We start from the raw sequence: 13,726 nt of genomic DNA, 5'->3' as shown, positions 1-13,726 counted from the left end.
CATTTTGGTCAATTTGTTTTTGGCGGAGAGAGAGAAAACATTGTCTTAAAAAAATTTATGCTGATGTAAGAGTGTCAAAAAGATGAAACTTTTTACCTATTGCACTTCAGAGGAGATTGTCTTCTACCAATTATAGACTAATATAATTGATTAGTGCATTCACATGCTAAGTTCTTGTGTTTCTGTCATTCTTCTTGGTATTAGAGTAGCCTAGGGATCAATGAGCATCCTGGAGCTGTTATAAGGAGATGCCACAGGTTTCTTTCCAAACACAGTGAAATTCAGAAACAAGGAAAGCTCCCACATCGTTCACCAAAATCCCGTAATGCACCATTGTGCCCCAAACAATGCATGTCCAGCTTGAAATTTTAAAAAAAAAAATCGAAAAACTCCATGAGAGCACAATTCCACTGATAAGTGTGGTGTCAAAAGGAAATCAAGGCCATTTTTTTTCTGAGCTCATGGCATTCATATATAACCAACTGGATTATAGTACATTTTAAATAATCAAAAGCTCAAGAAATAAAGATCTACTGCACACCAAGCTTAGGGCACCCTGAAGGTAGTGGTAGATCCAAATTTTCAACTGTTCTAAATGTCCTAGGGACCATTTTGTCAACATAAATTGTTCCATCCAAGTGGTCACATTCATGCTGCAATATCCGTGCCTTCCAACCAATTGCATTTACCTTGATGGGGCACCCATCGCGCCCAAGACCTATAACTTCAACCTCGAGGTATCGCTCCACCAATGCCCTAAACCCATCCACACTGAACCTAACAGTTTACTCATTAATAATTCATTCCTACGTAATAACAATATACTTAATCATAACTGCATGTTGAATCCACCAAAATCTCATCAATCTAGCCATTTTTTTCAGTTAATCATGATTCAAGAGTTTATTCCCTATCTTTCTTATGCCATAATCGTATGTTTAGGCAATGATAGTGTCCAATTCAATTGTTGATAAAATTTGATGCAATCAGTTTGTTTTTTATATCGTCAAATTGACTCTCTCAGTTACCCATGGAAGTCTGAAAAATTCGCCAATACCATCGGAAAGTACTATTACCAATTAATTCATATCTTAATAAATTTGGAATAACAAACTTATAATTATTACAGTGCATATCGGGGCACAGGCCAAATAACTTTACCAAGAAACTCAAGGCCCACTTTTATATTCTTTTATTAGATAAGAAATGATAAAAGATCAAACCTTGTACAACAATGAATGGAAATAAAAGAGAAGAGAGATTATATAGAAATAACATCAACCAAAAAGTTCTCGAAGGATGAAGATATGAGATAGAAAGAAGCCCAATACAATTTTTCGAGAATGATGCAGTGTGACTCAATCAGGTTTTTGAAGGAAGTCAGTCCAAAGCTTAAAATCGAAGATGTTTTCATGAGCCCACTTTTATATTCTTTTATAAGGTAATAAATGATAGTGAAAAGACGCTCAAACCTTGTACAAGAATAAATGGAAATAAAAGAGGAAAAATTATGTAGAGATAGCATGGATCATCAACCAAAAAATTCTCGAAGGTTGAAGATATGAGACAAAAAGAAGTCTAATACAAATTTTCCAGAACGGGCAGTGCAACTCAAATCAGCTTTTTGAAGGATGCAAGTCCAAAGCTTAAAACCGAAGATGTTTTCAGGACCTATGATCCCTGTCTCATTGTAATTCAGATATTTCAAGCTTCATATCATGGTTGAAATCTGTTGGAAAACTAGAAAACCCTAGGTTAAGTAGATCAATCTTTTAGAAGATTTTTGGTGCCATAGATTAGAAAGTTAAAAGAGTCTTCGAATTTTCGTAAAACATTCTTTCCTTGTTTTGCAAGTAAAGTCAGTATTCTAGTTTTAATGGTCAAAAGATTCTTTCAATGTTTAGCATGGTCCGCTAAAACTAAAGAGGCATCTTCTCATCCACTCTTACTCGATATAGGAGACCCCCAGACTACCACAACCCTGCTGCCGTAATAACAACCAAAAACCCTTTGAACATTCTAAATTCTAACCTAATTAGAACTCACTACTACTTTCAAATGCTCATCTTGCTCTTACACTCGTGTAGGAGCCAGGTACATATGGTCCTACAACACAATGGAAGGATAGGATTGACAAATTCCCAAACTAGACCACTGTAAGCATTAATATACTTCTTTTTGGCAAATAATCATAATTTTAGGAGGTCATTTATTTAAGTTTTAAAATAATTTTAAAGACATTCAATGCCAGTAACAAGTTATATTAACAATCAAGAAACAGAAAAATAACAAGTTATATAGCCTATCAAATATGAAGAAAAAAAACATAGAATATCGAATGAGAGCATATCATTAAGTACTAGTCATACTAAAAGTTCAGTAATCAAACATCATTTCTTACCTTAGACATCCTTCAAAGAATAGTGCAGACTTGTTGCCTTTCTTTGTGAGCTTCGGGTTAATTATGACCTATCTCAAAATATATAACTAGCAATTAATGGACATGATCTCCAATGGGTGACAAAAAGCCATTTACAAAACAGAAATAAGATATACAACAGTGTTCGCAAAATCGAAATGTAACGGTTAACCGGAAATGGGCCAAGAAGCAGTTTAATCGGCCCAATCAATAAACCAACATATTCAAACGTTCTAACCTGGCAAGTCCTAGGTGGTCAAAAAGGTGTTGAAAAGTAAAAAATATACAAAAAATATATCTATTAAAATATGAAAAGTATATAAAGAATGATTAAAACAAAACACATTCAATTGAAGTTTAAAATTAATGAAAAAAATAGATTTTAACGAATCAATTTTTGAATCCAAGTGAGTATTAATGGCAAAAAAAAAATTTCATCTTTACCATAATGTAAAGAATATTAAAAAATGCATTACAAACTAAATTCCTTATTTTTGGGAATTTATATATATATATATATATATATTTTTTTTTTTTTTTTTTTTTTTTTTTTTAAAATACTCGTCGATCACCAAAACCACCCAAAACTGGAACTGGTCGATCTAACCGGGTGGTTAACGGTTAGATTGCCCGGTTTTTCTAACAATGATATACAAGAACGAGATCATGTAACAATTTGTTTATAAAGAGATTGCCCTGGTTCCGCATAGACCTACCAAAAGATCAAAAGGTTCCCGTTGCTGTGCGTTGGTTTCTTCCTTTGGAGCATAGTTAATATAGGTCTCTGTATCTTCCAACACAATTATCTGCAGAGATATGAAATATTTGATACTTTAATCATAGATTGAAAAAGTAAACCAGTTACCTAAAACAGATGTTTCTCATCATTCTCTTGAATGTAGTAAAAATGGCATGGTCCTTTCCTATAATCAAGATCAGTCCCTGGCTAAGCAATCACTTTGCAATTTCATTATTCCTTTAGTTTGATTAAAGTCTTTCTAGGGTCTAGCCAAAGTGCTAAGTATTAGATCTGGATTACCTGAAGGACCACAGCCATCGCTAGCAGAGAGCAATGCAGGCACCAAAGAACAATACAATAATACACCTAACGGGTTTCAAGTCCAAGAGTTATCATTGCTCAGAAATTTTGATAGGCAGTTTATCAAAGAAGTATGTGGTTTCATAATGAAATTGTCGAAAAATCATCTAATGCTTCAGTGCTTCCTTTTTCTGATTTTTGTAACATGGCATCACAGATGCAACTAAGTGATAACTTCTGCGAAAAGATTTTACAGGAATTGCAATGGAACAATCTTTTGATCCCGCTTATACCAAAGCAACAAACCTACTTATGCCAAGGACTCCATCTCCCCATTAACATGGGAAGAAACACTGGACTCTATATTCTACATTTTAAAATGAAGATCTCTTCCAAGATTTAGGCATTCTATTTTTATGTTTGTCGCTTTGCCAGAAAATACCTGACAAAAACATGAAAAGCCCATCAATGTCTCCTGCACCTATCTTTTCAAAGTCGTAGACACTTGCCGGCCCTCAAAACACTGAAATTACTTTGCGTTGACAGTTTCCAAGGAATCCCTCACCCTTGGTAGGCCTGGATTTCCTAATGAAGTACAATAAAAGTAGAGTTTCAACTTTCAAGTAGCCCTCTAGTGGCATAGCACCCGGATAAAAGGAATGGAATTTAAGGGCGTAGGTTATTCAGTTTCATCTTCCATCATCGGAATGAATCATCATCATCATCCAAGCCTTATCCCAATTATTTGGGGTCCCCTACATAAATTCTTTTCCTCCATTCTTCTATAAGATGTGGCAAAGTTTTATGTTGGTTGCCTACCTAACGCAACCCACCACCTTTACCTAGGCTTGGGATGGGTTAAGAGAAAGTTTAAGGATCTCACCCTTATTAGACCCATTATGAGAATGAATAATTAGCTCTAACCCCTAGAATTCCTGACTAAGTAGAACCCAAGCAAGCACTCTATCTCTGATGCGTCCGAACATCTCCTTCCTAATGTATGCACCATTACAAGTTCCAATGTTTCATTCTCACTAGATGCCCCAAATGATTGTCAAGAGGGGCATCATCCATTGTAATCGACCTCTCTTTGAAAATATGCTTAGAAGAAATAACTCATAAAGATTCCCACAAAGTATAGTGTAATCCAAGACATCACAGATGTGTTTTAAGACATAGCTCTAAGACATTTTTCACATAGTGACATTGCAGAAGGTGGATCATTGCATGCAGCGTCCACACATAGAGAACATAAGTGTCTTGTTTGAACCACAGTTTTGGAGGTGGTTTCTTCCAACTTTTAAGAATTTTGTCAAGGAAGGTGCAACAGACAAAATCAGGATTCATAACGAAGCAAAATAAGGATTCCTCAAAACAAGGCAACATAGATAGCTTTCTTTGCCCACCTCTAATGGATCCTAAAAACAATTTAATTGAGAGCAATCCCACATGCAATCCTCTTGAGTGATTCATCCACAGGCTGTCTCTCTTCTAGACACCAAACAAGAATGACCCCTTATTTTCCAAATGCACTAAGTTCCCCATCTTAGTTTCCGTTTGAACAAGTAGCAAATTTTAGTAGCAATGGGCACAAGGATATTGTTTCAAGCTACCACGTATACATAGTCCCCACTTCCAAGATAACATGAAAATATCAAACAGAAACCACAAGAATTCCCTATGGAAGACATTAACCAAGATCCACATATACGCATCTGAGGGTATACAATGTACATACAAAACAAAAAAATGGAGAAAAAGTAAAGAGAGAAAAAAGGAGGTGGTTCACTGACTGATCAGTGTCCCTACAAATGAACCATATGTTTAGGGTTTGAATCCCAGAGTTTTGGTGGTGACTTGTGGAACATGTAAGAGTCTGATCAGGGGAGGCCATCCAGACAAACGTTTGAGAACAAAGAGAGATCAGGATTCACCAAACAAGGAAACTTACGGAGCTTTGTACATCTGTCCCCTAAAAGATCATAATGACCAATCTAACCAAGAAGCGTCTCAGTTTTTATGGAGCCCTCCACACAGAATATCTTCTTCAAGACAATTCAAGAGGAATCCTAACTCTGTTTTCTACAGTGCTCGAGTACACTTTGATAATTAATTGACCTTGTACAATAAATTGTTGTAGCTAAAGGCCCAAGAAAATCGCTTGAAGCTACCAGATGTGTATAGTGTGACCTTGCAAGATGTCAAATCAATCACTAGAGTCATACAAAAAGAATTTCGCAATGCCCACTACCATGTAAGCAGAAAAAAATATCGAACATAAATAACCAACTTCCCTGTGGCTAAAGGAAGTGTTTAGAACTGTATTGACAAAATACCCAAAATATGATCAGGTAAGGACTTATGGTCAAGAAATCTAACAAGATCAGCAAACAAGCTTCTGAAGCTACATCATAGATAGGATCTACATCCAACCACAAAACCAAAAAAAAAAGCAACCGAAAGAAAAAAAAGGAAATAAGAAGAAGAATATGGGAAGGTGAGAATGAATAAGCATGATTGTGCTTCAGATATCCCCTATCAATAAGCACGTGGATTATGAGAATCTAACTAACTAGCAGTGCAATGGACCACCTAATTTGAGAAAGAGTCCATATTGCAAAAGAAGGTAATAAGTAGCAAACAACACATTAAACTCTTAAAAACTGCCCAATTTCCATGAGTCATTAAAAGCAAAAATTTTCACTGAAATGAGAGATGGTTGCTTTTTAGTTCCACTGATCAACATGAATTCTACAATAACTAAATAAATTAATTAAAATCCATTCACTAATTAATTAATGAAATTACAGAACCCAAAATGCGTAAATGATCTTTTTTTTTACTTTCAAGTGAAAACTGCTCGAAGCCTTGAACTATACCAAAAACCAAAAATAAAAATGCCGTTCAGCTACTCAGATGACTGATGAGTTCCATTTTCCAGTGAAAAAATCATGGATTAAACTCAACAAGGGAAAACTCCAATCAAATCCAAAATGAGGATAATTTCTCCACTTTCTAGTGAAACCAGATATAAATTAGGGAAGAACTCCATACAAACTCAAAATGAGGATAATTTCTCCACTTTCTAGTGAAACCAGATATAAATTAGGGAAGAACTCCACACAAACCCAAAATGAGGATAATTTCTCCACTTTCTAGTGAAACCAGATATAAATTATAGAAAGAAAAAAAAATCTACAGAAATAGAAATGAAGAATTAGTGCTCTTACTGTCCAGTGAAAGTGTACTACATTGTGTGTGTGTACGAAAGAGATAGAGAGAGGTGTTTGTGTGTGTGTGTGAGAGAGAGAGAACGGAAAATCAAAAAGATAAGAGGAAAGAAAATTGACAAAAAATGGAAATTGCAGGTCAAAGAAAGAAAAAAATCAGTCAAAACCAAAACCTTTAATGGAATCCCTATCTGGGGAGCTGCTAACCCAACACCAGGGGCCTTTCTCATAACTTGAATCATGTCTTCGATTATTTTCTGTATCTTCTCGGACCCAATTTCTTCTGAGGCAATGTCAAGTGCTGGTTCATGAAGAACTGGATCACCAGCCTTCACAATATCAGGCAAATCCATCTTCTTCTGAGTCAATCCCTGAAACCAACCTGCTGAAACCAATGAAGAAGCCTCTCTAGTGCTTTGCAAGAGTAATGGAATTTTCCCAACTGTGAAATCAAGGGGCGGTCTCTTCAAAAATGGGTGTCTAAGGTTACAGAGTGGGAGTTTACTGGTGTTGTGATGAGGGTTTTTAGTGAAAGCTCGTCTCGTTGTGGAGAGTGAGAGCAGCCAAGAAGGGAGCCTGAATATGCTTTCCATAGTGACCCACACTTCAGTTACCATGGGTTTATCATGTTCATTGCCTCTGTAGCCATTTATGGCAAATGCGAGTTTCGAATGAAAACCTTAACCAAATTTTGCTTCTGTTAAAATCTGTTTATTGAAAAAGGACTGTTTGAATGGCTTTGACATTGGATTATCGTCTTCTATATCTGGATTTCCTATTAGGGATACCAAAAATAATCAGATTTGCTATTAGGGGTTGTTTGTTACGCGTGAAATTTTATAAACAGATAAAAAGATTTACATGTGGAGAGAGTTTACAAGAAAAAATTAAAACATCTTCTCTCACATCTTTCATAAATAAAAAAATTTAAAAATTTGGTGATCTAAATCGGAATCACCTAATCCAGAAAAAAAATCATCGATAATGATATGAATATTTCAATACATCGGGATCCGGACAATCGACTCTATGAAATGCAATTCTCGACAATCCACATCAGTGATTCGCTACAGTGAATCATCGAGTCCATACGCTACTTCAATAATGGAGTCACGGGTTCCTCTTTGGATGCTTTTTTCACAACTTTTGAAGCTTTTTTCAAATATTTGTAGTGCATTATTAAATTGAATGATTGTGTATTATCTACAAAACAATGATCCAACGAATGAAAAAAAGTATATATATAAAAAAATTTGTGACTATTTTTTGTGCGTTTTTCTCGGGGTTAAGAAAAATCCGTCAATCCAATGATTTTGGCCTCGATTTAGAACCATTTTGCATCAAATTTTGTGCATTTTGAAGCAAATCTAGTTGTTTACATGATTATTTGTTTGATTACACGAAGATTCAAGGTCGATTTTGCTCGAAACTTTGTTCCTGAATACCTATCTAGATATTGATTTATCATTTCATATTTTTTAATGAGTTTTGTGACTATTTTATGTGTGTTTTTATCAGGGTATTGAAAAATCCGCCAATCTGATGATTTTGGGCTCGATTTATAACCATGTTGTATCAATTTTTTTGTGTGTTTTGAAAAAAATCTAGTTCTTCACACAATAATTGGGTTGATTTGTTTGATTACACAAAGATTCATGGTCAAAATATATCTTAATACGTTATAGGGTTTTCTAAATAATTATTTTTTATTTATTTTACTAAATAAAATTAGAGATTTTGAATAATATGGACTCTTGATATATGCAGTGTGAGAATATTTATTTTTTATTTTTTTTGTAATTATAGTCTATTTTACCTCATGAATTTATAATTTTATGGGAAAATACTCATATTTTTTAATTTTATCTTTGATTTTTTTAATGCAATAAAATATTAACTTTATGCATGTATATTTTTTTTTTCTTTAATAGGACTTAATCTGATAATAATATGGTAGTATTTTTTATCATCGTTTTGTTAATCGGATTGTTTATGCAATATTATTCTGATGTTTTTTTAATTGATATGAACAAGTGGATACAAATATCCAAACAAGGGAATAATGTTTGAATATTTATGTATTTTAGAAAAATAATTAAAATACATGCTGCACCACCTCTACATTTTCGTGAAACTAAAAATCTACTATTTTTAGGAATTTTTAGTATTTTTGAAAAAAACATTGGGTCAAAACCTACTAATCCAATCTGGAATGCTGATCCACAGATCCGCAACATTTTTGAGGTCGCCGATCCGAGTCTGTGATCTGTTTTTTCAAACTTGGTAAATACAATTGTAAATAGGCACACAGAGGGAGAGAGAGAACACATCAAAATTGAAATTTTGTGATAGTTTATCTCTCTAAAAATGTTGAAATAGATTTTCTCTTTAAAATTTAAAATTTGATATATTATCTCTAAAAAATTTAAGAAAGTTTCTCTCTCTAAAAATTATTAAGCAGTTTCTTTCTCTAAAAATTTTTGAAATTTGCGATGGTTTCTCTCCATAGTCGACCCCAAATAGTTGAGAAAAGGCCCTAAGGATGATGGTGAAAAAATAGTTTCTCTCTAACAATTTTGAGGCCACTTCTCTATCCAAAACTTTTGAGATAGTTTTTCTCTCTAAAACTTTTTAGCAAGTCTCTCTCTCTCTAAAATTTGATATAGTTTTTCTCTCTAAAATTTTAAGATATTTTCCATCTTTAAAATTCAATATTTTGAGGTAGTTTCTTTCTTTAAAAATTTTGAGATAGTTTCTCTCTAAAATTTGTTAGGTAGTTTCTCTCTCTATAATTTTGGCACATATAATAGAGTTTGAATCTTTATTGCCTAGCTGTGCTTAAATTGTGGGCTACCGGTTGGAGACTCTTTCTGTGTGATGATTGTGTAAAACTTTGATTGGAGGTATGTCCTACCCCATCTAGTTGAGAACTAATGCATGCCATGTGATTGTAGTGATAAATGTTCGTTGTTATGATCTTTGTGGTCAATCTCACAACGAGTACTACGTGATGAGTGAAACAAGGTATGATTATAGCAAGTGCTAGGGCGTGCTTTGTGCGAATTGCATGACCCTAGTTGTTTCTAGAAGGGTACCTACTTTGAGTGTATTGTAGGGTCTGACTTTGTGATTTTGTGGTGCATGCTTTAAGCGTATTGCGTGACTACGACTGATGTTTGTATAGGGTGCCTACTCTGAGTGTATTGTAGGGCCTGATTTTGTGATTTGGTGGTGCACGCTTTGAGCGTATTGCGTGACCATTATTGATGTTTGTATAGGGTCCCTACTTTGAGTGTATTGTAGGGTCCGACTTTCTGATTTTGTAGTATACACTTTAAGCGTATTGCATGGCCACAACTGATGTTTGTATAGGGTTCCTACTTTGAGTGTATTATAGGGCATGAATTTGTGATTTTGTGGTGCACGCTTTAAGCGTATTGCGTGACCACGACTGATGTTTGTATAGGGTGCCTACTTTGAGTTTATTGTAGGGCCTGACTTTATGATTTTGTGGTGCACGCTTTTAGTGTATTGAGTGGCCACGACTGATGTTTGTATAGGGTGCCTCCTTTGAGTGTATTGTAGGGCCTGACTTTGTGATTTTTTGTTGCACGCTTTGAGCGTATTGTGTGACTACGACTGATATTTGTATAGGGTGCCTACTTTGAACTTATTGTAGGGTTTGACTTTGTGATTTTGTGGTGCACACTTTGAGCATATTGCTTGACCACGACTGATGTTGTAGGGTGCCTGTTTTGAACGTATTGCAGGACTTGATATTGTGATTTTACTAATAGAAAGCCTGCGTTGAGCATATTACTGGATATGATTTTTTGACTGTGTGACTTCATGATTCTGTGATTTTATGGCACCTTCTCTGAGCGTATTGCAGGGACCGACTCTCTAGTTGAGATTTTGTGACTATGTGGTGCCTGCTTTCTGTGTATCGCAGGACCCACTTTTCTAATTTCGTGACTCTGTGTTTCTATGGTGTGTGCTCCAATGTACACTGCATGATTGATATTAGTAATATGTGTGTTTTGAATGTACTGTATGATTGATACTTGTAAGATGCCACTTTGTGAATACTGTTGGACCCTAACTGGAGATTGATCCCAACGAGGCAGCTGGAAGTTGCTGATCGGCTGTGATTGCTCATGGTTGAAAGACCTAGTCTGTATGTATTAGCATGTTAGTGTTTACATGTTAGGATAGATATAATATCTGGATAATTGGTGCACACTCTGTGTACTGCTATGAAGTATAAAGTATAAGACAATGTGATGCTAGGGATAACACTATAGACAGTTGTATGAGACAGTGGTGAATGTGAGGATGCCCCTCCCCCGACTGTTGGATGTCATACGTGTGATTTTGGAGAAAAAATCCTTTTTAAGGGGGGGATGATGTAAGGACCCCAATTCTCCTAAACATAAAACACTCGCAACCATATAGATAAGTTAAGGGAAGGACATGCACGGCAGGGAGTGTGAGGCAATGCCATTTGGAAAGGAGGAGAGAGATAGAAGAACATTGCTGCTTGTGTGGTAAGAGGTAGCGCCAGCTATGGAGTGATGGGGTAACACCATGCGTAAAATGGTATCGCCGCGCTTGAATGGAAGTATCACCACGCACGTAAGGGGCCATGTCAAGTGCGTAAGAGGTTATGTTGTGCGTGTGGAGATGTAACGCTGCGTGCGAATGGACTAGCTCCGTGTACGAAGAGAGGCCTAGTGCCGTTTGGCGTATCGCCACGTGCGAAGGAAGCTATCGCCGAGCATGGAAAAGAGGATTTGGTTGTCAAAGCCATATCTACTAACGCCGCTTCTGTCAGAGACGACGCCACCCACCTGCTAGCCGCAATGATTTCCACTTACCCATGGGTGCTTAAGCCCTTTCCCCTTTCATCTCACTGCCGTTTTGCTTTTTCCCCTTATGCTCTCTCTCTCTAGAAGCACTAGTAAGAGCCCTTTGCTGCTGCCGTTGGGAAGCTGCTGTTGGAGCTTAGAGTGGCCTGCAAAGTGCAAAAACTTGGAGACACCATGAACAATTGGTAAGTGGGTCTAGCTCCTCTGCATCAGTAACTTATAGGGACTGTTTTAGAGTATGAATAGGGGGCGTAAATGATGGGAGGAGGCATGCAAGTTTGAATGGGGTAGATGAGATGGAAAACACTAAATTAGTGCTCTCTGTGTGATGGTTGTCTAGGCAATGCAAACGAACTCGTTAGCTGTAAAAGATGTGCATTGTCAATCTCTTGTATGACTAGCATAAAATGAATATGGTCTTGCATCAAGATTTGCCTTGGATTGTGTATTGCTAAGTGTTCTTTGAAACATGCAAAACTTTAGGATGAGAATTTTTCAGAACTGTGACAGTTCTTGCATCACGTTTTTCAGTGACCAAACGATACCCAAACGAGACCAAACTGGTTTTAAATGAAAGATATGCTTGTATACTGTAATCATGTTGTTTACACTATTTCGAAATTGTACATGGATTAAGAGACACACCCCAAAATATGGGGGGGGTGTCACTGCCACAATCACAGGTGAATTCCAGCCACTGTTGCCTACTTTGCTCCAAGCTTTTGACCACCAAACGATGCCCAAATGTTCCCAAAACCTCTGCCATTTGAAAGATCAATATGTTGGCTTAAAGTTGCATGTAGAACCCGTTTTAAAATTCTCCCTAGATTGGGGGTTATGCCTCCGAGAAAGGGACTACGTCACTGTTACTTAACACCGAGATTTTCAAATTCGTGCCTATTCTAGAAATAAATTTTTTTGCGTTTAAACTCTGCCCAAAATGTGTTTAAATCTCTTTCAGATGAGCTTTGAGTGAGTCCATTTCGAAATCGACTTCAAGACCACGCTAAAACCGCCATTGCTTGATAATAACACTTCTTTTCCCACAAGAATGTCACAGGTATGGTTCTGATGAATGATACTCTTTCTGATTGAACTATTCACTGATTGATTTAAGTGACCAAGTGTTATGAGTATTGATCGATAAATATGAATGCTATGGGATGGTCTCCCTGTGATAAATACTACAAGTTAAAGTCCATGGAGTCATGTGATTAATGACATGCCACCATGCTCTAATTGATAATTTGACTAATGCGAATTCCCTATGATAGCCCTGTGACACACGTTACATAAATGAGACTATGAGTATGAATGCTAATTGACAAATGTAAATGTCATGAGATAGCTCTCTTATGATGGATGCCTCATGATAGTGGCAGTGCATACATGACAGTTGTATATTGCTGAATAAGTCTTAGACGTTGTTAATGAGATTGAACTTGTCTGACATGGGATGTTGACTAAGTGCGAATAAAGAATGATGCTTGACTGTTCTGTTCTGTAATGATACTAATATATATACCACTATGCAATGGGCCACCCTTTCGTAGTGGGTATTGTTCTGATGTGATATTATGATATAGAGCACTACGCAATGGGACACCCATTGGTAGTGCGACCGAAGTGACAGATGCAATGAGAATTCATTGGCACACTTTGAGCGTGTTGCATGACCATACTGTGATATGTGACTGATTGGCATGCTTTGAGCGTATTGCATGACCATATTGTGATATATGACTGATTGGCCTGCTTTGAGCGTATTGCATGACCATACTATGATATGTGACTGATTGGCATACTTTGAGCGTATTGCATGACCATAATGTGATATGTGACTGATTGGTCTGCTTTGAGAATATTGTAGGGCCTGCCTGTGTGATTAAGACTAGTGAGGTACATGCTTTGTATGTATTGCATGATCGGATCTTGTGAATGTTATGAAATGAGAATACGCTTCCATGAAATTGAAATGCATGCTGTAAAACATGTTCAGTTATAGATGAATGAATGATACTGTGAAATGCATGACTGTTATGTTCTATGATGGTGTTTGCCGGAAAAAGGTGTTTTGAACTTCCAATTCTTGCGACATCTATTACCTGTGTCGGAAATTTGAATGTAATTAGTGCATTGTCTAAATGAAGAATTCTGATACCTGCTTTGA

General features: G+C 36.3%; 1 protein-coding gene across 2 annotated transcripts; it reads right to left on the bottom strand.

The window, feature by feature from the left end:
* Positions 1-283: 283 nt before the first annotated feature.
* Positions 284-7,374, bottom strand: PDF1A (peptide deformylase 1A). Of its 2 annotated transcripts, none has more exons than XM_011624503.3 (4): positions 6,862-7,374; positions 3,136-3,225; positions 2,402-2,469; positions 284-777 (listed from the first exon to the last, which is right to left on the bottom strand). In XM_011624503.3, the coding sequence occupies exons 1-4, from the start codon at positions 7,303-7,305 to the stop codon at positions 531-533; spliced, it is 849 nt and encodes a 282-aa protein (XP_011622805.1). In that variant the 5' UTR covers positions 7,306-7,374; the 3' UTR covers positions 284-530. The 2 variants fall into 2 exon arrangements, with proteins under 2 accessions (XP_011622805.1, XP_006842848.2); XM_006842785.4 differs by having other exon boundaries at positions 284-771.
* Positions 7,375-13,726: the final 6,352 nt, after the last annotated feature.

Source organism: Amborella trichopoda, chromosome 5 (assembly GCF_054954075.1).
Source record: "Amborella trichopoda isolate Santa Cruz 75 chromosome 5, AtrichopodaSantaCruz75HAP2 v2.0, whole genome shotgun sequence".
Lineage (NCBI taxonomy): Eukaryota > Viridiplantae > Streptophyta > Magnoliopsida > Amborellales > Amborellaceae > Amborella > Amborella trichopoda.
This window is presented reverse-complemented; position numbering and strand designations above follow the sequence as displayed.